Source organism: Rattus norvegicus, chromosome 10 (assembly GCF_036323735.1).
Source record: "Rattus norvegicus strain BN/NHsdMcwi chromosome 10, GRCr8, whole genome shotgun sequence".
NCBI lineage: Eukaryota > Metazoa > Chordata > Mammalia > Rodentia > Muridae > Rattus > Rattus norvegicus.
Genome location: NC_086028.1, coordinates 50,156,391 through 50,178,295, shown reverse-complemented (window position 1 = coordinate 50,178,295; position 21,905 = coordinate 50,156,391). Strand labels below are relative to the sequence as shown.

The following is a 21,905-nucleotide window of genomic DNA, read 5'->3' as shown; positions in this document are numbered from 1 at the left end:
TTGCTGCATCTTCATTGGACACAAGAAGCCTAAGTGAGGGTTCATAAGACCACAGTCTGTGTGTATCTACAGGCACTTAACCAGAGATCATGAGGGGTAACAGGGTACGGTGAGAGACACACCTTGAGCGTCCTGTACTAAAGGGCAAGGATGGATAGAGATTTTTACTGGTTGTTCACTGGAGTAAATGTGTGAGCATCTAAGTGGGTCTGTCTGCATTGGGGAACCCAGAATTTCCATTTCATGATATATTGCAGGATCCGTGAGTCTCCTTGTCAAGAAGGCTCTACAGGAGAAAAGTTTCTATTTCGTCCTGCCAGACAGTGACTGTGCTGAGCCCCACTTAAACCTGACTCTTCTCATTGCCTTTCAGATACTTGATCAAATTTTTATCAAAACTGTCTGAATATCAGGATGTAAACAAGATGACTCCCAGTAACATGGCAATCGTCCTGGGACCCAACCTCCTTTGGCCACAGTCAGAGGGGTGAGTACAGGAAGGAGAGGCCCCCTAGGGTGCCAGGCATGGGCTGGAGGGCAGGAGGCCTGGGCCCTGGGTCATCTGTGTAGCAGTGAGTTTGGACTACACTGGTTTGTCTCCTGGTAGGTCACACGTTCGCACTCGCCCAGGAGCTCAGGATTTACAAATGGAACATACACACACACACACACACAAACACATACACACACACACATAAACACACACACAAACACACACACATACAGACACACACACATAAACACACACACACACATACAGACACACACACAGATACACACACACATATACACACATAAACACACACATTTACACACACACACACACACACACACACACACACACACACACACACACCAGTTAATTTTAAAATGTCTTGGCTACCTCAAAGGCTGAGCACTCCTGAACCTTCCCCGGCTACCCCCCAGGCCCAATCAGAGAAGTAGCCAGTGGCCACTGACCTGAAATCTCACATGGCTGGTTGGCCTTTTCTCCTGTAGCTCCTGTGCCCCATCCTTCTCCCCCAAGTCATGGCGATTCTCTGACTCCTTTTTTTCCAGTTCCTAACCCTCACAAATGTAAAGGTCATGCCCCGTCTCCCTTAGCCCAGCCATTGGCTGCTGGCATCTTTATTGTTTGATCAAAAACCAACTGGGGACAAGGAGCTTCAGCATTTGGACACAAAGATTCCCTATTAAATCAAAGCTTTAGAACCAGTCCCCAACACATCTTAGCCTGTTCTTTTCTCTTGGGGCCAGGAGGAGGAATAGAATCCTATAGATCTTCCTCACTGACAGGCTCAGAGCTATGGGTCTGAGTGTGGTCTCCTGTGACGAACATAAACCTCCAAGGAGCGTGACAGAGGAGGGCAAGGGACAGGAGAGCACTTCTCAGGAAGTCCAGGCTTCTAGACTGGAAAGGGAGGAGGCCTGTCTGCCAGGGGCAGCGGAGTTGCAAAGCAGATAAGCTACCCTGTGCTGAAAAAGGACTTACAGGCATTGTGTGCTCACCAGGAGCAATGCGGTTCGCAGAGCTTCCAGAAAGTGGCTAAAGACCTGGGCCTGCAGAATTCCAGTGCCCAGAGGACTGCAAAGCTGCCCCCCGCTCAGCTACTAACCTCTCTGCTCTGCTCTGCCTGCAGGAACATCACCGAGATGATGACCACAGTTTCCCTGCAGATCGTTGGCATCATTGAGCCTATTATTCAGCATGCAGACTGGTTCTTCCCTGGGGGTATGTGTCAGCACCCACATCTGGGGGACAGAAGGGCAGAAGTGGGGACGGGAAGCACACTCTGAGCCTGAGGCCTGGGAAGCCAGGTGTGTGTACCCAGGCCTTGGATGGCTTTGTTCACACCCCAGCCCCATACATGCATCAGGCACTGGAGTAGAGCCTCGCCTGCTCCCTTCTCTATCCCTTCCTCCCCCGCCCACCAGGAGACATTTCTGTCATCCAGGTGTGCGTGCCTTGTACCAAGTAGGTCCACGGATTCTCCTGACCTAACAGCTACACCGTGATTTATTCACACCTACAAAATGTGGAACTTGGCCCAAAATAGCTCCAAGCTCCTCACTTTCCAAATGCAGAGGTGGCAGAACCTGATGGTACAGTGGGAGTGGGGAGTTCTTCAGTCCAGGACCTGCCATCACCTGGTCGCTACCTTTTTACTGACTTAAATGGTGTTCTTTGAGCCGCCCCTCGGCAGGTAAAAGCAGGGCTCCAAAGCAGTGACTTGCTTTCTTGTACCTGGTTCAGAATTAGGCACTTGGGGCAGCTTTCTACAGGGAATCTGTAAAATGTTATGAGCCAAAGAAGTTTCACTGCACGAATGTTTCTCTGCGATCATTCTATAGAGACGACAGTTGTAGCCATAGTTGTTAAAACAACAACACGTTGGTCCTGTCCATCATGTGTAGTAAGTGTTGGAGGCGAGCTTCTAGATGTCAATCGCCACTAACTTACGTGAGGACAAAATGTTACTAAGGCCAGGATCCCAGCAGTCAAGGCTGACCTGGTTATCTCTCTCTCTTAAAGGCCGATCTGCTCATCACATAAGTCATAAGTCACTTTGTTGACTGGTCAGTATGGCAAGGTAATATCAATATAGGTGGAGTAGACCATGAGGTGACTTTTTTTCTAGAGGCAGCATGTGAGCATCTCTCTTGTCCCGGAAGGGTGTGCGCTCACAAGAGATCACATACACGGATTCTTTCTCCCTGCAGAGATAGAGTTCAACATCACAGGCAGTTATGGGAGTCCGGTCCACGTGAACCACAATGCCAACTATAGCTCAATGCCCTCCCCAGACATGGACCCTGCTGACCGGCGCCAGCCAGAGCAGGCCCGCCGGCCCCTCAGTGTTGCCACAGACAACATGATGCTGGAGTTTTACAAGAAGGATGGGTATGAGCTAGTGCCTCTTCTTCAGCATTGGGAAATTTGGTTTGGGGGAGGGTGTATTTAGGAAAACCAGAATCGACAGGAAGGCAGTACTTACTATGACACTTGAGGCCGCGTGTAGCAATTCAGTTGGGACCTCATTCTGGATACGTGTGTGTGTGTGTGTGTGTGTGTGTGTGTGTGTGTGTGTGTGTGTGTTGGGTGGGACAGGTTTCTTTGGCCTGCTTCCCTTCTGGTCCAGAGGTAAGTACAGCCTTTTTAGCTGACCTGATTGCCATCAGTATGATTAGTTCCCTGCAAATAAAGAAGGGTTGGTCAATGAAGGGAAGTTTTTTTTAAAAATCACAGTTAGCCCTATTTATCGTTTTACTTATTTTGAGATAGTATTTTATTAATTAGCCCAGGCTAACCATGTACTGTCTGTATGCGCAGGGATGACATTAAATCACAGTCCTCCTGTCTCCCTCTCCCACATGCAGGTATTCTAGGTGTGTATCCATATGCTTGGTTTTAGACAGTGCTAGGGGGATTGAACTCAGGGCTTTGTGCATGCTAGACAAGCCCTCTGGCAACTGAGGCACACTCCTGGCCCAGAAGTGCTTTATCTTGACTTAGAATTCACCCACGTGTAGCTAGGAGTGTGGCCCAGTGGGGGACAGAGCTAATGCTCTGCCTATGTGGAGATAAACATCGATACTGTAGAATTTCCCAGAGGCCAGCATGTATAAACGTGTGGCCATTCCTGCCTCTCCATTGGCTTTGCTTTCACTGTAGACCCGCTCATCTGCCATCTTAAGCTCCCATGTACAGCACCATTGATGAATAGCTTTCTCTGTGAGGCTAGAAAGAAACGCTAACCTGGGAGTAGCCCACGGTCTGCCTACTTGAAGGAAGTTCAAGTACCCCCAGCTTAGTGTGTGAGCGTGTGGAGGAGCAGCCGCTCCACACTCCCTTTAAATCAGTTTACATAATGTTTAATTACACAACATGACTGCCTCAGTAAGCAACAGAGGCATAAGCAGGTTACATAACTCACTCCAGTGAGTCACGGCAAGCAAGCCACTCACTCAGTGGCCTCAGAGCGTACGGTCTGATGGAGTCCAGCTCACCAAGGGTGTCAGTACACCTGCTGCAGGAGTGGATTACCATGGTTTGTCAAGCCGGCCAATTAAGTAAACTGTGATTGAGAATTAAATACATACAGTCACATTCTACAGCTGCTCCTTCTGGGTGGGAACATGGAATACCCAGTCAGGGTCAGATGGTAGGAACTAAAGCACCCCCCCCCCCAGGAACCACCAGGATGTGTTGCAAAGACAAATGCCAAAAGGGGTTGGGGGACCTGTGGATGAGTGGAAATCAAACCTTGCCTCCTTCTGTGTGGGAGTTGGCACTGAGGACTTGCAGAGGAGGCCTAAGCCTGTGTCCTTCAATGTATGTGTGTGTGTGTGTGTGTGTGTGTGTGTGTGTGTGTGTGTGTGTTTGTGGGAGGAGGGGGCAGTTGGCTTCAGTAGGTCACTGTCTCTGCCTCTGATCCTTACTCGACAGAGATAACGTGTGATGCATGTGGGGTTATCTGTGTATGTGCTGTGTTTGTTGTTCCCTATCTAGCATGGGTGGGGGAATTAGAAACTCTCAGATATTCAGATGTGGAAGAGAAAAAAAGGAGCAAACTAGAATGTACGAGAGACAGAAAACTGACAGGCACACTGGGCAATGTTTTTAAACCCCATTCCAAGCAGCAGTCTGGTTCCCACATGACCCCTTGTTGAACTGTCAACATGCCCTCACGGGTAGATGCTGTGCTGGCTGAGCCGTAAGAAAATGCCTCAGAGCCACTGGGCTCTTCCAACTGCACTGTCCTCTACAGTGGCCAATGGCATTTTAAGCTGATGCTACCTCTCTGGTGAAGTCCTCTTGCTTCAGTGCACTGGGGATGAACTAACTCTCCGAGGTGTGTCCACACTGATCTGAAGTTGGGGCCTGTGTGAGGCTCAGTGTGGATAGGCGTTTTTGCCAAACCTGATGACGTGAGTCTGATCCCCAGGCCTCACATGGTGGAAGGAGAGAACTTAAGTCCCACAAGTTATCCTCTGTCCTCCACATGTGTGCTGTGGTACATTTGCATGTGTGTGTGCACGCACACACAAACACACACACACATGCACACACACAAGCACGCACTAAATCTAAGTTTATAAAATCAAAATTTTATTTCTACCATCTACCCTATGAATCTATGTATTACTGAAATACATGAAATAAAATTAGTGTGCTTTAAAACTTGTATTTCATAGAAAATATAGTTTAAGCCAACCCTCAGAGAACTGTCTGACAGGGCATGTTGTGAAGCCATGAACCACGTGATGACATTTAGGCAGTGGTAGCTCATGCACATGACTGTCATATGAGATTATGTCATCTAATGCTGTCCCAGTCAGCATAGTTTACTCTGTGATGTTCAGACAAAAATGGAATTGCCCAGTAACAGATTTCTCAGTACTGTGGTCACTTCTGAACTCTGAAAGGAAGAGGGGCCCGCAGTTGTTTGAGGGAAAGGAGAGCATGGTACATCCACTGAGCACCACCAGAAGTCGCTAATTCTTTGACATCTGTCCATCTCTGAGCTTTTAAAATATCTTGAGAAAAATGTTAAAGGCTTTAACTTGCCCACTAAAGTGTGGACACATTAAATAGATGTTGTTAGAGGTTTTTGCTCAAGATAAAAAGAAAGTGTACACTATACACCAATAGAACTGTTATTTAAAAAAAAAACTCATAAAGAAACATTGAGACAGATAAACTGGATAAAATTGGGCAGATGTTGGAGGTTTTCCATCAGTATGAACAGCTTCTAAATCTAAATCCTAGAAGTCACGTAAGGCAGCTTGCTCTTTACGGTCTGGTCCTGAAGCCTTTCTGAGTCACAGCACAAGTGGAATGTCTTCAGTGAGCCAAGAGCTCTCACCTGTGGTTTTCATCACATGCAGGGTGATGGCCACCAACAGATACAGTGTCCAAACCCACAACCTCTATATATTACTTTATTCTTGGGGGAAAAGAGTCTTTGCAGGAGTGATGAAAGTAAGAACTTTGAAGTAGGAAGTTGTACTGGCTTCGCACTGGTCAGTGGTCATCATTTACAGGATGGAGGTGGGGAACTTCACTGTTCTAGAGCTGTGAAGATGGAACTGAGATTTGAAGGTTGGCTGACCCCAGAGGCTGGAACAGAAGTCCCTGAAGGGTCTGCAGCCCTGCTGTTGCCGAATGCATCATAGTTACAGAGTAGAATCAGCTTCCAGAACTGTGTGTGTAAATCTGCCATTTGTCCATTTTGTGGCGCCTGCCACAGCAGCTGCAGGAGCCCAATCCCACACCCACACCCACAGTTACATGCCTACTCCAACAGCCACACCTTCTAATAGTGCCACTTTCTGGGCCAAGCACACACAACCATTTGCCAAAACTGCCAACGAAGAGCATTGTGGGAGAGGTGGCAGCAGACACTTTAGTTGTCCTTGCTCAGTGTTGGTGTCTCGGTGGCCTTCAGTGGCACTTGGCTGAGATGTAGAATGTGTTCCTGTTCTGGAACTTCTAAGACTAGCCCTGTGGTTTGCTCCTGTATCTCTAGGAACACTGAGTCTTGGAATGTAGCTCATGCAGAGTCCAAGAATCCCCTAGAGAGAAACTGAGGCCCCAAGGGGCTCTTCCCCAAGAGAACACTGAGCTTGCACCCAGTTTCCAGGCTATCAGGGAGTCTCAAGATTAATAAACCATACTTTTAATGACACCCCAACACATGCACTCACACACATACACCTTTAAGACACCATAGCAGTGCACTGGGACTAGAGGGATGATGTCTCAGCCATTAAAAGTACTTGCTACATTTCCAAAGGACATGAGTTCAATTCCCAGCCTGGTTGGCTGGCTCACAACCACCTGTTACACATGATTCAGTGCTCTCTTCCGGCCTCTATAGGCACCCTCATGCGTCACACAGACAGATGCACATACATATAAAAAAATAAATCTTTAAAATAGTGGTATGCCGGGACCCACTTTTCTGCCACGATAGAATCCTGACCAAGCATGTTCCTTGCTTAAGTACTTGATGTTTTTGTCTGTCTATACTATTCCAAAGTCTTTGAGCTAATTCCTCAGGCATAAAATTTACTAAAGTAGAACTGACCAAAGGCGCCTGAAGCTCATAAAGGGCTCTCCGTAACTTACAAACTGTTCTGGAACCAGTGTCCCTTCATAGCAGGGTCCCCTGTCCTCTGTCAGTTTGTTCTCCAGAGAACCTCTCATCCACGATGACAGTCCTCATCCCTGCCTCCTCTGCCTGCCTGCTGTCCAGGGCTGAGCACTGTAACCCTGATGTGATAGTCAGATCTCTGCTACTGTAACTGAATCCCGGAGTCAGTCAAGGCTGGGGATGGGGGTGGGGTATTGTAGATAATGGTTTTAGCATCGAAAGTGTTGCTTGGCCCCGTTGCCTTGGGTCTCACTGTATAAAGCTCACGGCAGAGGAAGTACAGGGAAAGGAAGAGGCAGGGTCCTATCATCTGAGAAATGTTGTCTAAGGCATGCAGCTGGTAACTTAGCATCCTTCTGTGGCGCCAGCTCTTAATGGTTCCATCATCTCCCCAGATGGCAGCAGGTCAAAGATCAGGCTTTCAACAGGTAGGCCTTGGGAAGACACTTCCTGGCCATGCCAGGAGGGGCTTGTATGTATCCCCTCCTTATTTTTAGCCCCTTGTCTATTAGGCTGCCGGTATCCCTTCCTCAGAAGCCCCACTGGGTGGGACAAAGCAACACAAAGAAGAGGGGCTCCGAGTCACACTTCTGTGCTTTATTGCTAGGTGTTTTAGTTAGGGTTTTACTGCTGTGAACAAACACCATGACCAAGGCAACTCTTAGAAAGCCAACATTTAACTGGGGCTGGCTTACAAGTTCAGAGTTTCAGTCTATTATTATCAAGGCGGGAACATGGCAGTGTCCAGGCAGACATGGTGCAGGAGGAGCTGAGAGTTCTACGTCTTGATCAGAAAGTTGCTAGCAGAATACTGGCTTTCAGACAGATAGGACTAAGGTATTAAAGTCCACACCCACAGTGACACTCCTACTCCAGCAGGGCCACACCTTCTAACAGTGCCACTCTCTGGGCCAAGCATATACAAACCGTAACACTAGGGAAGAAAGAACTCCGATGTCAGAGGGACTCTTCCCAGTGTCTCTGTCTCATGCTGTCCCCACTTCACCAAAACAATACACTTCTGCCTTCAACAAACACTGTCTACTCCTTCTTCCTCCAGTAGACATTTTATTGTAGACAAAGTCTCATCGTGTAGCTTTGGTTGACCTAGAACTCACTATGTAGACTAGGCTTGAGTCCAGAGATCTGCCTCCCTCTGCCTCCTCAGTGCTGGCATTAAAGGTGTGTGCCACCATACCTACCTGGCATTTAAAAAGTCAAATCTGCTTGGCATCTGGAGTGACAGCCATTATAACTATTGATTTTTCCTCAGGGTTGTGTATCCCTTATGTAAATAGTTTAGGACTTAGACATATTTCAATTTTTGGTGTATATACTTAAACACTTGAAGCATCTTGGGGGTGCAACCCAAGAATAGAAATGAAATGTGTCACATAGATTTCCTGAAGCTCATTTTACATAGCATTTTCCCTGCGAGTCAGCACTTGAGGTCAAGCGTAGAATTTCTGACAGTCTCAGCAGCTCACACGGCTGGGGGTCTGAAGGTTTCTATATACCAAATTTTCAGATGAAGGATGCTTAGCCCGGGCCTGGTCTCCAAGGGCTGAGGGTCTTCCGTTTATGTTCATTATTCTAGAAACACCCCAAGGGGAGAGAGAATGTGTCACTCCTACTTTACAAAGTGTACTCAGAGGTCACTTGTAGAAGGTAGGTCCCTGTTCTTCTTCCAGCCCCATGCTTCCAGAAGTAAGACTCAGACTCAAAATACATTTACAAGTACCTTGGCCATATAGCTAGGCTTTTGTCTTATTAGACCATCACTTAAATTATCCCATTTATTCCATTCTGCCATGTGGCTGATAACCTGGACTCACATCTTTCCCGAGTGGAGGATCTCCTGTCCTGGCTCTATCCCAGAATTCTTTCTGCCTCCTGGATGTCCCACCTTCTATTCTACCCTTGCAATAGGCCATAGGATTTTATAGTGGACATATGGTGCATCCATTCACTACATAAGAGATTCTCTTCACGCTCACCCACCTGTATCTGTATTCTGTAGCTAATAGTTGGCAAGCCTGGGAATTCCCACCAAAATTTACTGTCCCCAAAGCCATTCTGCTGCTCTGAACAGAGGAGGGTATGTCGTCACCATGAGTCTCCACCATATCGCCTCATCATAAACAATTCTTTTGTAATCAGACATACTGCTTCTGGGACATACTTTGTGTTTATATCAGTTCACTTTCATCGGTATAACTAAATGTTGGAGGCTGGGTAATTTATAAAGAAAAGTGTTTTCCATAACTCATAGTTTTGGAGCCTCCAAGACACAGTGCCAGCCTCTGCTTGGCAAGAGTGAAGGTCCCCACGACAGTAGACGCGCATATGAAAGCAAGAGATGACACGGCAAGACAGGAAACCGGAGAGAGTTTCAGGCGTATTTGCCTTGTATAGCATCTCTCCTGTGAGAGGCCTGGTTCTTTCTGAGAATAGTGTGGCTCATGTCCCCATCACCTCGTGGGAAGTTTCAGCTCTTGAGGTGCCACCAACTCCTGGCATCTTTTACCACGTTCTCAGAGGATGCCTCCCCAAACCACAGCACAATCTCTCACACATGCACAACCCATTCTGTCAGTACTCAGCCCCTGCGGCCAGCCAGGGCTATCAAGGTGTTCCCGGTCTGTCGGCTGCCCTGGATTGCTAAGTTACCCCCATGGATGATGGAGGTAGGAGGGAGGTATCTGCCCCATTCTGTCTGTGAGGAAAGAGTTAGAAGGAGTCAGTAATTGGTCTACCTGGAAATAGAGGTGTGGGTCATCTCAGAACCTATTCCTTGTTAAAATCTCATTTAAAAATCTGAAGTGTGATCTAGAGCAAATCTCCTGCAAATGGCACTTGACTGTGCACAGTGCCACACACTTGTAATGCCAGCACTTGGGAGGTGATTTGTTTTGTTTTTGGCAAAAAGCCTATAAATAAAAAAGAAATAAATGGAAGATTCTGGTAGGCAGAGAGGAATGAAGACTCTGTGCTTCCTGTTCCTAGATTCACCATGTTTGGCCAGGGACAAGGGACTAAGGCACATATTTTACAAACCAACACAGACCTGGACCCTAGGTTCTCCCAGCATCCCTCAGTTCCTACCTGGCATACCCTGTCCCCAATCCTGAACTTTCCAGCCTAGGCTGCCCTTCCCCTTAAAGGCTCCTTCCTATATAATCCAGACATTTTGGTCTCCTTGCTTTCTCCTCTTCTCTCTCTGAGAGTGCACCCTTTCTCTCTTTCTCTTCTCCACCTTCTTCCCCTCTCTCCCTCTGGTGACTTCCCCAACCTCCTTCCTTGGGGCCAGTGAACTCGCCCACCCAAGAGCAGCTTTCCAGTAAGCCTACCTGTAATATATTCTAATCTGGCTTGAGTCAGCCCATTTCACCAGAGGAGAAATAACTTTCACCCCAACCTTAGCTTCTCAGGGTCTCCTGGCCTAGTATTTGCTCCCTTTCTCCAGGACTGAGTTCTCAGTTCTCAGTCATGGGGTTGTTGGAGCCTCCATATTGGCTTTGAGTGTCCATCAACAGCACCCACTGGAGTCATCTTTCGGTCACACCCACTTCCATTTTATCATCCTTAAACACAACCAGGGCCTCCAGTCTGTTCTGATCTCTCTCTTGAGACAGCAGTGAGCAGAGACTTGTGAACTGTCGATACAGACATCTGGTTGAATGCTCCTTGTTTGTGTGCCGCCCCTGCTGGGCAGAGAACTGAGCAGCTCTGTCACTGCTGCCTTTGGGCTGAGTTTATCTGGACATCCAGACGTACATAATTAGCAGCTTGCTCCCTTGAGTGTAAATGAGTGTTTAGGTATCCAAGAATGTAGCTGCCACCTTTGCTATTGAGTCACTCCAAGATTTATATAGCTACTTGAAAATGTCAGTGGACGTGGTATGTGTATTCCTGAACACACAGTGCTCTACCCATCAGTCTCTTTGACAGGCAAATGGGTGACTGGCATGGCCCAGCAATCCCTAGTGAGGGTGGCAGTGTGCACTGAGCTTGTGTTCTTAACTGCAGTCGTAATTACCAGAGCTTATTTAATACCTAACTGATGCCCAAGCCTGCCCGTTCCCCGGCCACTTCAGATCAGTGGGTACTCTGGAGTCTGAGGTTAGAAGCACCTCTTAGAGAAAGCAACCCCCACAGCCCTGCTTCTGATGAGCAGAAGAGGCTGGTGAGGAGGAGTGGAGGGCTGGACTTCAGGACTTGTGCCTGACTGCCTCCCCCTGTCCCCTGACCTCTGCAGCTAAGTGTCATCAGCCCCTACCCCTTGTGCAAGAATAAGCCTTCTCCTGCTCTCTCCTGATCAAATTCCCAAAACCCAGTGGGCAGCTTGCTAATCCTCCTTGGCCTGCTGTGACTACCAGGGGACATACATTGACACCTGTCCCAGAGTCCTGAGGTTTTCTGGCTGCCCAATGAAAGGTGTCCATTCAAGATGACTTGAAAGTCAGTAAATCCTGGGAAGAGATACTCCCTTTCCATTTCAAGATGCCTCCTTGAAGCCACAGGGAATCTGAGGAATGCCCGCCATGACACTAGGCATGAAAATTTCAGGAAACTGAGGCAGCCTACAGTTGCTTGCTAATACTCATACCAATCCCCTCAGACAGGCCTGTGCTTAGGCATGTGTCCTGAAAGGAGCTCTCCCACCTGTGACATCTCAAATCTGAATTGGTCTTTTATCTCGCTGCACTTCTGCAGGGTAGATGTGTCCATTCTAGACATGCTGGACTCCATGGTGGAAAGGCTCAGTATATCCGACCATTGAGAGAGAAGAGCAGAGAATAAGCACCTGGGGTTCTGCCCCTAGAGATGGGTGTGCCCTGGACTAAGACTTGTCCTTCTATAGAAGTCCACGTCTCCCTCCATACTGGAATTCTTGTCAATGAAACTGTTGCCTAAGGGCACTGGACCAGGTCCACTGGACCAGATAACGGACATTAACTGCCTTCTGTGCCCGTGCAACTTGTAAAGGAGCAGATGCCTGGTTCTCAGATGAATCCACCATCCCATCGCCCTGTCAGCTCTGCAGCTCCTCTCTATCGACCTACGTGGTTTTGCTTGTGCAGACACGGGACAGGCTCGGAGACCAACTAAACAGTAGTCATCACACAATATGAGCATGCCTGCAGGTCTCAAACAGGAAGCCCCTTGCAGACACTCCACCTCTGTGTCCAAAGGAAGGTGTAGACTTGTTGGCACTAATATCTGTATGTTTCTGTCCCTGCAGCCTTAGGAAAATCCAAAGGTACAGTATCCTCTGGTAGCTACGAGGCCACTTTCAGTCTCTTAAAGCAAGCAAGCTGTGTGGTAGTGAGCTCGGCAAGAGGGTGAATGCGCCATGTCTGGTTGCTTGGCCGATTTACTTGGAGCTGTGTGTCCACCATCAAAATAGGCTCTGAGCCCAGAGGGACCCTAGGCATGAGCAGCCCCTCAACGCTATCTAGATAAGCAGCTGTGGCCTACAGAGGTCAGGCCCTGGCAGATTCCCCAGGAGTAGCAAAGCTGGGACTAGACCCCACATTGCACAGAGGATGCATTTAGAAGGCTCCCGCTGGTTGGCTCATATCTAAGACTGGTGCTGTCTGTCCGTGTCCCACCCCACTTCATCTCACATGGGAACAGTGTTTCCCTTGCCCCCCAGGTAGGCCACATTCTGCTCTGAGGGCAACTTGAGTTCCACACCAAGGATGCTTTGGGGGCCATTATCCCACGGCCTGCTGGCTTTGGCCGACGGTGAAAGCACAGCTTGTGGACTTCCAAGCTGCTGGCTGTGCCCTGTTGTGCTTTTCCACTGTGGGAGGGCAGCTCGTGCCAGGCCTGGACTGTGGGACTGCGTGTCAGCAGGTCCCCAGCAGCCCAGGCACTGGAGTGTCGCTAGCCATACCCTTCCACCGTGGGCATTGCTTCCCAGAAAACCAGGAGGGTGCTAAGCCTGCTGCTCTCCAAACACAGATTGCTTGAATGTCTCCGCTTCATGGGGGAGGGACCGTGTCGCCTGTCACACGTGGGTAAGCAGATGTCTTTGTGTCCCTCGCTAGCATGGGTGTGAGGGTCATGGACACATCTTGGGTGGCACGAAGAGGCTCCTCTGCTGGTCGGAAAGCAGCCTGCGCCCCGCCTTCCATGCAGCCTCCTGCCCCACCCTCCGAGCTGGCTGCGCCCCTGCCTTCACCCCTGCCGGAGCAGGTCCCAGACAGCCCCGCCACTCCAGCTCCTGCGCTCTCTCCGTCAGGTGCCAGCCTGCAGCCCACCCCCGAGCGCCCCAGGTAAGCCCAGCCGCGCCATGGAAGGCTGGCATGTGTGCTGGAGTGACTGGGCCTTGGCTCTCCCTCCAGGCTTCTTGGATCTGCTCGCCCTGCTCCCACATCTCTGAGCATTCATGTTTGGCTTTCTGCATCGTGCCAGTCACCTGCATCACCTGCCCCGGATTACCATGTGAAGCCCAGGCTTTCCAAGAACAACATCCCCAAGCAGACACAGACGGTGGCCCTTGTCCAGAACTTCCCAGAACCTGCTGGGGACTTCCCACGATCCATGTCCCTCATCTCATTCCCCTGGTTCGAATTTTAGGATGTCAGCATTTCTCCCTTCTGCCTCTAGGTTTGTAGGGTCCTATTTTACTACTTAATTAGTGCAGACCAGAGGTGTAGTAACTGTCACAGCGTGCTATTGGTGGGACTGCAGAGAACATCCATTCCATCACCAGTTCAGTGAACAGTACCAGAACTTTTTCTGCCCAAAGCTAGTAACATGATCTCCACCAAACATCTCATGCCCCAGTGACAAGAAACAATAGCACAGAGCTTGGCACTGCCCGGGCTGTAAAGGAAGGACACCACACCTAGTGAGGCCCAGGCAGAGGACAAGACTCGGAAGTGGGAGCAGCATCATGGACGTGGTTTGTTTCTCATGCTTGGTGGCTGTTGCTATGCTAGGGATACACATGTCTATGGACACAGGGTAAGAGAGGATGCTGAATTAGCCCGGGCCTTTAACTTACACTTCCTAAATGAGATTACAGGTCTTTTAAAAAAAAATCTTTTGGTTCCTTTAATGAGGAGAATATAATTCCATTTCAAACTATAAAAGTGAAGAAGGAAAAACCATAAATTATGGGAGGGGCACCCAACACTGGTTATGCTGGGGAAGTTGCTGATAACTATGCCTCAGATAAGGCCTGTGCACCTGCAGAACTCTTTGAGTTAATGGGAGTTGCAGGCAGGGCAGTGGGAGCATGGAGATGTACAAGCTAGCAACAGTGGGTCAGTCAAGCTGACAGAGAGATGAGAGACACATGAGCAAATTGACTGAGGTGGTCCAGACTGACTGAGGTAATCCCCTCTTGGCAGTACTCTTCTTCATCACTTGCATTTCCCATGTTACAAAGGAGATGCTGTGTGGTACATGCCTGTCATACAAATAGTCGCTGAGGATGAGTCCCCTGGGTTCTGCAGGCATCCCAAGGCTATTAGACATGGGTGTCCCTTGGGGGCACTTCTGTGGAGGGCATCGCTCATTGGTGCAGGTGATTGCAAAAGTCACACATACTGAAGAAGTCCCCTCTGCCTAGAGAGCCGTAGTCAGAAGTGTGGCTGCAGAGGAAGTGTCAGAAGCCCTTGCTGGAAACACAGGAGGACCTTCTTGGCTCTGGTATGCCAGGGTGGATGAAAGAAACATTTGGGTGTTTGGTTTCAGAGTGACTTAGAATTCCCTGGCTGAGGATAGCATATAGGGACACCACATGTGTGTTCCACGTTGCTCATTGGTTACCTGAGGGCAGAGGATGCTGGCTGTGAATATCAAACTGAGAGTGGAACCCAGGATCAGCATGCTGGGAAGGGACTGAGAGGAAGCAATGTTGTGATAGTTAAGCAAATCCCAGCTACTCAGCACTCCAGGGGATAAAATGGGAACTGAAGTTGTCTGCACTCAGGAGTTCCCCTGTCCTATGTGCTTGTGTTTCAGTGTGTCTAAAAGCAAGGAACTGTCACCAGGGTCTGGGCAGAAAGGAAGTCCAGGTTCCATCCAGGGGACAACCTGCCCAGGGACGCAACTGGGGCCACAGCCGGCTGCCAGCCCCAGCCAGCTTCCTGCAGACCAGAGTCCGCATACCCTCCGGAAAGGTAGGTTCCCTTCTTCTGACCATTCTTAGGCCCAAGATGGATGCTCTTCCAGTTAGCAAGGGCCTCTGGAGACCTTTGCTTAGAGAATCATTCCTAGTCTTGCCACTGGAGCATTGAGAAATTCCCCATCCCACCAGGGAATGCACTACTTATGCAGTGGGTCAGGATGAAATGGATGGGGAGCAGAACCTTCGTAATATATCAGGATGCCGTGGTGTTTTACCACGGAATCCCACTGAATTACCACACCTTTATGGAGAGGCCATTGTTCTTCACATTTATACAAAAGAGGGTTATTCTTCTTTTCTTTTCTTTTTTCTTTTTTTTTTTTTAGAAGAGGCTAAAATAATCACTCCCAAGGCATGTAGTAACAAATAGAAGATAGAGACCTGACCCCAAGTGGGCAGAGCCTTTCTCTCCTCCACACTGCAGGGTAGACTAGCCCAGGAAATAAGATAACCTCAGACTGGCTTTTCTTTCATGGAGTGGGATGGGGAAGGGCATAGATGGGGAATGAGCCTGCTGGGTCTCCCAGGGGACCTCTTCCAGCAGTACTCACAAACCTGCAGTCACTCCTCAGTTGTAAAGACCAACAATGTTCTCGTTCTCGGGATGTTTGCCTATCAGTGGGCTGTCCAGGGTGCTTGACTCCATTGTGGAGACCATTCATTTTCAATTCAAGGTAGCAGGCATCCTTGAGGATTGAATAAATAAAGGGGACATGGAGGTACTTCAGAAAGTCTGGTCCAACCGTGTGCTTTAAAAATGTAGCCAAGTTGGATGTCGCTCAGTGATTGACCACTTTCCTACTCCCCAGCATTGCAAAAGAGAAATTACAGTTGGCTCCTCCCTGCTTGTACCCAGGGAGTACAAGTCTTGATAAAAGATTGGTAAAAGAAAGTGACCCATAGCCACAGGCTAAGAAAGGGGAGGGTGCAGTTACCAAGTGAAAATTGTGAGGGGTGAAGCTCTCATGTCCTACCGCATGGTTGGGTAACTAGAGTCCACATAGAGCAATTAAGTAGGCATTTCCAAAGAACTTGGGAAGTCTTGGCAAGTTCCCAGCACACAGGAGTGATCACACTTGGGAACATGGAAATTGGCAAAAACTGTAATTTGGTCATTATGCATTTCATGCCATCGATACACAAAAGCTATTATATACGTTAACTCAAAGATTAAACAGTGCACAAGCTTGAGGTGGGGATCTGAGGAGATGTGGGCTGGGGGTATCTATCACTGGGAGACCAAGGTCACTGTGCAGCTTCAGACAAAGACCATTTACTCCCAGGGAAGCACCCCATCAGTGACACCTTGACCTAGAATCTTTCCCTGTAGAACCAGCCTTCCTGAATTCACTCTTAGAATTCAGTGTGTGTATGTAGGGGGTGGGGGGACAAGCTAAAGAAACTCGGGGCGGGGGGAGGTTCTCTATTCATTTTTAAAAACATATTGGCTGCTCTTGGCCTGGCAGGCGGAAGCATTGGGCAATCAGACCCGTGAAGATATACTCAAATGGGCATCGTGTGGGCCTCCCGAAAGCTTTATGTCCTATGTTGTTTTCTCTTACAGTTTCAAAGAAGTTGGCACCAATTCCTCCCAAGGTCCCCTTTGTGCAGCCAGGGACTGTTTCTGATCAGCCCACTGGCCAGCCATCCCCAGTCAGCCTGTCTCCTACTCCACCAAGCACCCCATCACCCTATGGACTGAGCTACCCTCCGGGGTACTCCATGGCCTCTGGCCAGCTTTCTCCTGCCTCAGCTCCTCCCCTGGCCTCCCCCTCTGTCTTTACAAGCACTTTAGCCAAATCTCGGCCCACCCCTAAGCCCCGACAGAGGCCCACCCTACCGCCTCCTCAGCCTCCCAGTGTCAGCCTGTCGGCTTCAAGTCCACAGTCCACAGAGCACCCCATGTTAGACGGCATGTCGCCGGGGGAAAGCATGTCTACAGGTAAGTGGGCCGTGGGCTGTCTGCAGGGCTCCTGTGAGGCTTAGCAGAGTGTGCCAGAGGCAGGACTAGCAGTGTCCACTCTGGCCTCATGCTCGCCCCCCAGAGGAAAACTGCCCTGCAGAGCAGCCTTGTGCAGGGGAGCTCCTAGGACTCATCCAACAGCATAGGGACCTGAGTCCATGGTGTTTATGAGATTGTGTCCTGTGGAATGAGACCTCCAGAGAGGCTGGCATCAAAGCACAGAGGTGGTGTCACCTTCCCCTAAACAGAGCTCAGCAACTGAGAAGTACAGATACTTACCTGGAAGAGAGAAGCTAAGAACTAGAGGGTTTTCCTGAGGAGAAAAAAATAAACCTTGCCAGGAAAATGTATTTGCAGATGCATATTATTTATGGGTTACCTTCAGAAAGACAGTTCTGTAGCCACACATCCTCGAGGAAATTAGTTACACCCACAACTGCTTAGCTGAGTTTTCGTCTAAATTCAAAGCAAAGATGGGGCTGTCTTCCCAAGGACAGTATTATTTATAGTTACTAAACACCGTTGACTGTGGGAAAAAAGGAGCATTTTAAAAATGCCTCCCAGTCGCTTGCCTTATACAATTATAAGTCAGGGGCAGATCTCTGGTGGCTGCTAATGTCACATGGGTGTTGCCTTATTTAGGGGGGTAGTGCTGGGCTGAGTCCTGGAGCAGATTCACGTCACAGGACAGACAGAGCCGGGATACCGCTCTACAGCACAGTCCCAGAGAGCAGGTGAGGCAGCTTGAGAACACTGCGTACCCGCAAATACCAACACATCAGGCACTACCACACATGCCCAGCACATGTACTCTGCACACTGATCACATACATACACACCAACCCACATGTGTGCACAGCACACACACACATATACCACAAATATGTACATATATACATATGCACACAGCATACATATATGCATACTATACATGCCCAGTGCATGTTTACACCATGTACTCAGATGTGCACGTAGTACACACATATACTGTCTTAGGATCCCTATTGCGGTGATAAAAACACCAAGACTAAATGTATCTTGGGGAAGATTGGAAGGGTTTCTTTGACTTAGAGCGTATAGTCCTTCATCCAGGGAAGTCAGGAAAGGAACTCGGGGCAGGAACTGATGCAGAGGCCATGGAAGGGTGCTGCTTACCGGCTTGCTTCTCATAGCTTGCTTGGCCTACTCTATTATAGCACCCAGTACCACCATCCCAGACACGGCATCACCGACAGGGAGCTGGGCCCTCACATCAATTAGGAAAACGCACCACAGGCACCAATCTTGTAGAAGCATTTTCTCAACCGAAGTTCCTTCTTCCCAGATGACTCTGGCCCATGTCAAGTCAACATAAAACTAGCCAGTGCACCATACTACATAGACCACACACCCATATGCACACACACACATTTGAGTACCACACATGTAGATGCCCTGTACCTGCATATTTACTTAGCACATGCATATATAATCACATATGGACTACACATACACATGCAGCACACAAATATTCATACACACTTAAACTACATGTACACATATTACACATACACCAAACCTACAAACATGTACAGCACATATACCACACATACATACACACCTACAGATTGTATGAACAGATACATCACACATGGCACATACATGCACACACTGTATACCCATACATGTAAGCCACATACCCACATGAGAATTATGCCGGAGTGTAATTCAGTGGCAGACCTTTTGCTCTACCTGAGCCAATCCCCAGCACACACACCGAGAAATCCACATAGTCACATGCACCATGTTCCATGTGCATACAAAAGCCACCTGGTTACAGTGGGACCTTGCATTAGATAATGCTTTCTTTCTTCACATCATCATAGAACTTGGCATCACAAGAGTTTGTGATGGCAGCCAGAGTTTGTGAGGTCCAGCTCATGGGTGCCAGTGAAAGGGGTAGTCAAGTAGCAAGTGCTTGTGGCAGGCAGGTCAGGAGTTGCAGTATTGTGGGAGAAGCCGTCTGGCAATCAGGCGTCTGTGTTTTTGAAAGTCATAAATGTTGACTATGTAGCTGCTTTCAACCACTCTGTAGCACAGTCAAACCTAGGAACTTTCCTAGAAGAGGCAGCGTGCAGTCGCCCTCCTGTGAGTGCTGCAGGGGTATGTTACCCAGGCGAGCCCTTGTGGAGAGGCAGCACGTGTTCCTAGTGGGTGGTGGCCAGAGGCAGCTTGCAGGGGCTGCTCCATCAGCACTCCCGCTCTGCCAACTTTCCCTACCACTTCCAGACAGGAATGCAGAGTAGCCCATTCTACAAGGCATAGGATGAGCATCGATGTCACTCAAGGGAGCAGAGAGCGCAGAATGACAGAAATGGTTGGTGGGTATCAACAGGCAAGGAGGGACAGTGCCTTGCAGCTTGTGAGGCATTTCAGGAACGGTCACTTTTCATAGCCCAGGCTCAGTGTCTGTGACCTTGATTGACATACTGTCCAATTTCCCTGTTGTTTTAGTGTTCTTTGGGCAGCAGACCATCATGTGTCCTGTATGTGTAGGTCTTTGACAGTGTAGAATCTGTAGTCGGTGTGGCCTATCTGGGACTGTGCCGTGGGGAGTGTTTTTTGTGACGTGTGTGTCATCATGTTTGTTCCTCTCTCCGAATCCTATCATTATGTTCTTGCAGCTGTGTGACATGAGTGACCAAGTGTTGGATACGTGTGAGGGGATTTTCAGGGTAAGCTGGCCCCAGCTCACCTCGCTTTACTGCCCTCAGCCAGCCCAGACAGCTGCCTGACCCCCACCCATCCCACCAGTCCCTCCTCTCACTGCATGTGGCTCACTCCCACCAAAAGCATGCCTACCTCACTTACTGGCCTTCCCAGTCTCAGGGAGGGCCTCCTGGCTTAGCAGCCTGTAGCTTTCTGAGATCGCTGGCCTGTTCTTCCTTTCTTCTCCTTAGGAGCTGGGAGACATGGCCAGCAGAGGGGGCCCAGCCCCTTCTTTCTACCCATGTCACCATCTTAGCGGCAGACCCCCTTTCCTCAAGCTAACAGTTTACCCTGAAACAGACCTTTTCAAACAGGCACATCTGCTGGAAGCTTGTGCTCTGCTCAGAGACTGTTCCCTGAACCCCTTTGCTGAGGGATATGTCTTCAAGAACACTCACCAGGTGCTGTCTGGCACAGGGCCACTACCCTGGTTGGTGGCCGTAGGTTTGCACCAGCTGGCCTAAGTAAAGATCACTGTTAGTACTAAGGCAAAGCTCGGGAGTCCATAGGGCAGCACCCGAGGTTCTGACACTCAAGTGTTTTAGAACACAGCTGGTCAGTGGTAACAGCTACTGACAGATGCTCTGTCCAACCCTGAAAAGCATGGGGAATTTTTAATCGGTATCTATTTAGGGTTCCTCTCACCAAGAATAGATACTCAAACCTATAAAAATCAGGCAACAGCATGTAAAGCCCAGAGCACTAAGAGGAGTTTGTCCTGCTGACTAGGAGCTAGGTAACTGGTACTTAAGTCTCCTGAGGACAAAGCTTCCCTGAGGCTTCTCCCATAAGCCCTGTCCTCTTGCTGAGTGACCCTTTTTGCTTAGGCTCCTCTGAGGGCACCGCCAAGGTAAGATGGAGATAGTCCTGTGCTCACTGAGCACCATCTGAACTGTTATATTCATTCTCAATGTTATATTACCCTGATATGACTGCAGGGGAGCTTAAGCTTGTCCAGAGCCAGTCCTGCTGTGACAGATCTGCAGCTCTGCATCCAGAAAGCCTGGCTGGGCAGACTCCTGGTAGCTCCCCACTGCCACCCTACCCCCACCTTCAGCCACCCACCACTCACATGCAGAAGAAAGTCAGCCTTTAAGCATCCCGTGGGACCCATCACACACTGCACTGGGAGCACTTAGTACTGGCTGGGCCAAGCGTCAAACCCCAGCTCTGCCCCACCACTGTGCAACCAAACAGGCTACAATGGGTAGAGTAGGGGTGTCCCAGTGCTCGTGTGTCTGTAAAATGTCTTTGAGGGCAGTGTCCAAGTGTAATGCCTGTACACTCCGTTTGGTGCTCCTTATTCGGAACATGTTTTATTAAAATTTTAAAGCCAACGAAAAGCCAAGTCACCTTCTGAGTGGTCTAGGGCGGAGTCCTAGGCAGGTTGGTGTACTGTCTGCTGGGATGCTGCTGCCAACTAGGCTTGACACAGCTCACAGAACTGAGTGAAATGGGCAGAGGGGATGATACAGCCAAGAGGGAAGGGTCCAGAGCACCCATCATCCCAACTCAACCTCCTAGGGCCCAGGGACTCAACAGGCCGGGCTCTCCAGAACTACCCAACTGAGGCTCCAGGACCACTCCCAGTGTCACCACAAGGGCTGAGTTCCCGCTCATGGCACTATGAAGTTGTTTGATGATTCCAAGATGTCAAGACACTAAGTCTTGTAACTTCTGGTACATTCATTCTCCCTGCCCTTGTCAGGATGGCCTTTTAATGTTGTCAACATAAATCAAAATGGGGTTGGGAGTATGTATCTAGCATCCTAAGAAAGATTCTGCCCTGCCTCCCTGAGCCGCTGACACAGAGCAGTTTCTGAATGAGTACAGTGACTGTCTCTGTGGTCTTGATTCTCAGATGTTACTGAGGCCCACCTGGGAATAC

At 49.1% G+C, this 21,905-nt stretch overlaps 1 protein-coding gene across 7 annotated transcripts in view; it reads left to right on the top strand.

Moving 5' to 3' along the window:
- Arhgap44 (Rho GTPase activating protein 44) overlaps nucleotides 1-21,905 on the top strand; it is a 167,304-nt gene that overhangs the window by 143,732 nt on the left and 1,667 nt on the right. For 3 of the 7 annotated variants that reach the window (NM_001419596.1, XM_039087288.2, XM_063269022.1), the window contains 7 exons: nucleotides 374-487; nucleotides 1,641-1,732; nucleotides 2,722-2,902; nucleotides 12,403-12,420; nucleotides 13,214-13,441; nucleotides 15,141-15,298; nucleotides 16,871-17,248. In NM_001419596.1, the coding sequence (NP_001406525.1) occupies nucleotides 374-487; nucleotides 1,641-1,732; nucleotides 2,722-2,902; nucleotides 12,403-12,420; nucleotides 13,214-13,441; nucleotides 15,141-15,298; nucleotides 16,871-17,248 (1,169 nt within the window). Of the gene's footprint in view, nucleotides 1-373; nucleotides 488-1,640; nucleotides 1,733-2,721; nucleotides 2,903-12,402; nucleotides 12,421-13,213; nucleotides 13,442-15,140; nucleotides 15,299-16,870; nucleotides 17,249-19,932; nucleotides 19,984-21,905 lie in introns of all 7 variants that reach the window. The other 4 variants (XM_063269018.1, XM_063269017.1, XM_063269020.1 and 1 more) reach the window with 4 other exon arrangements.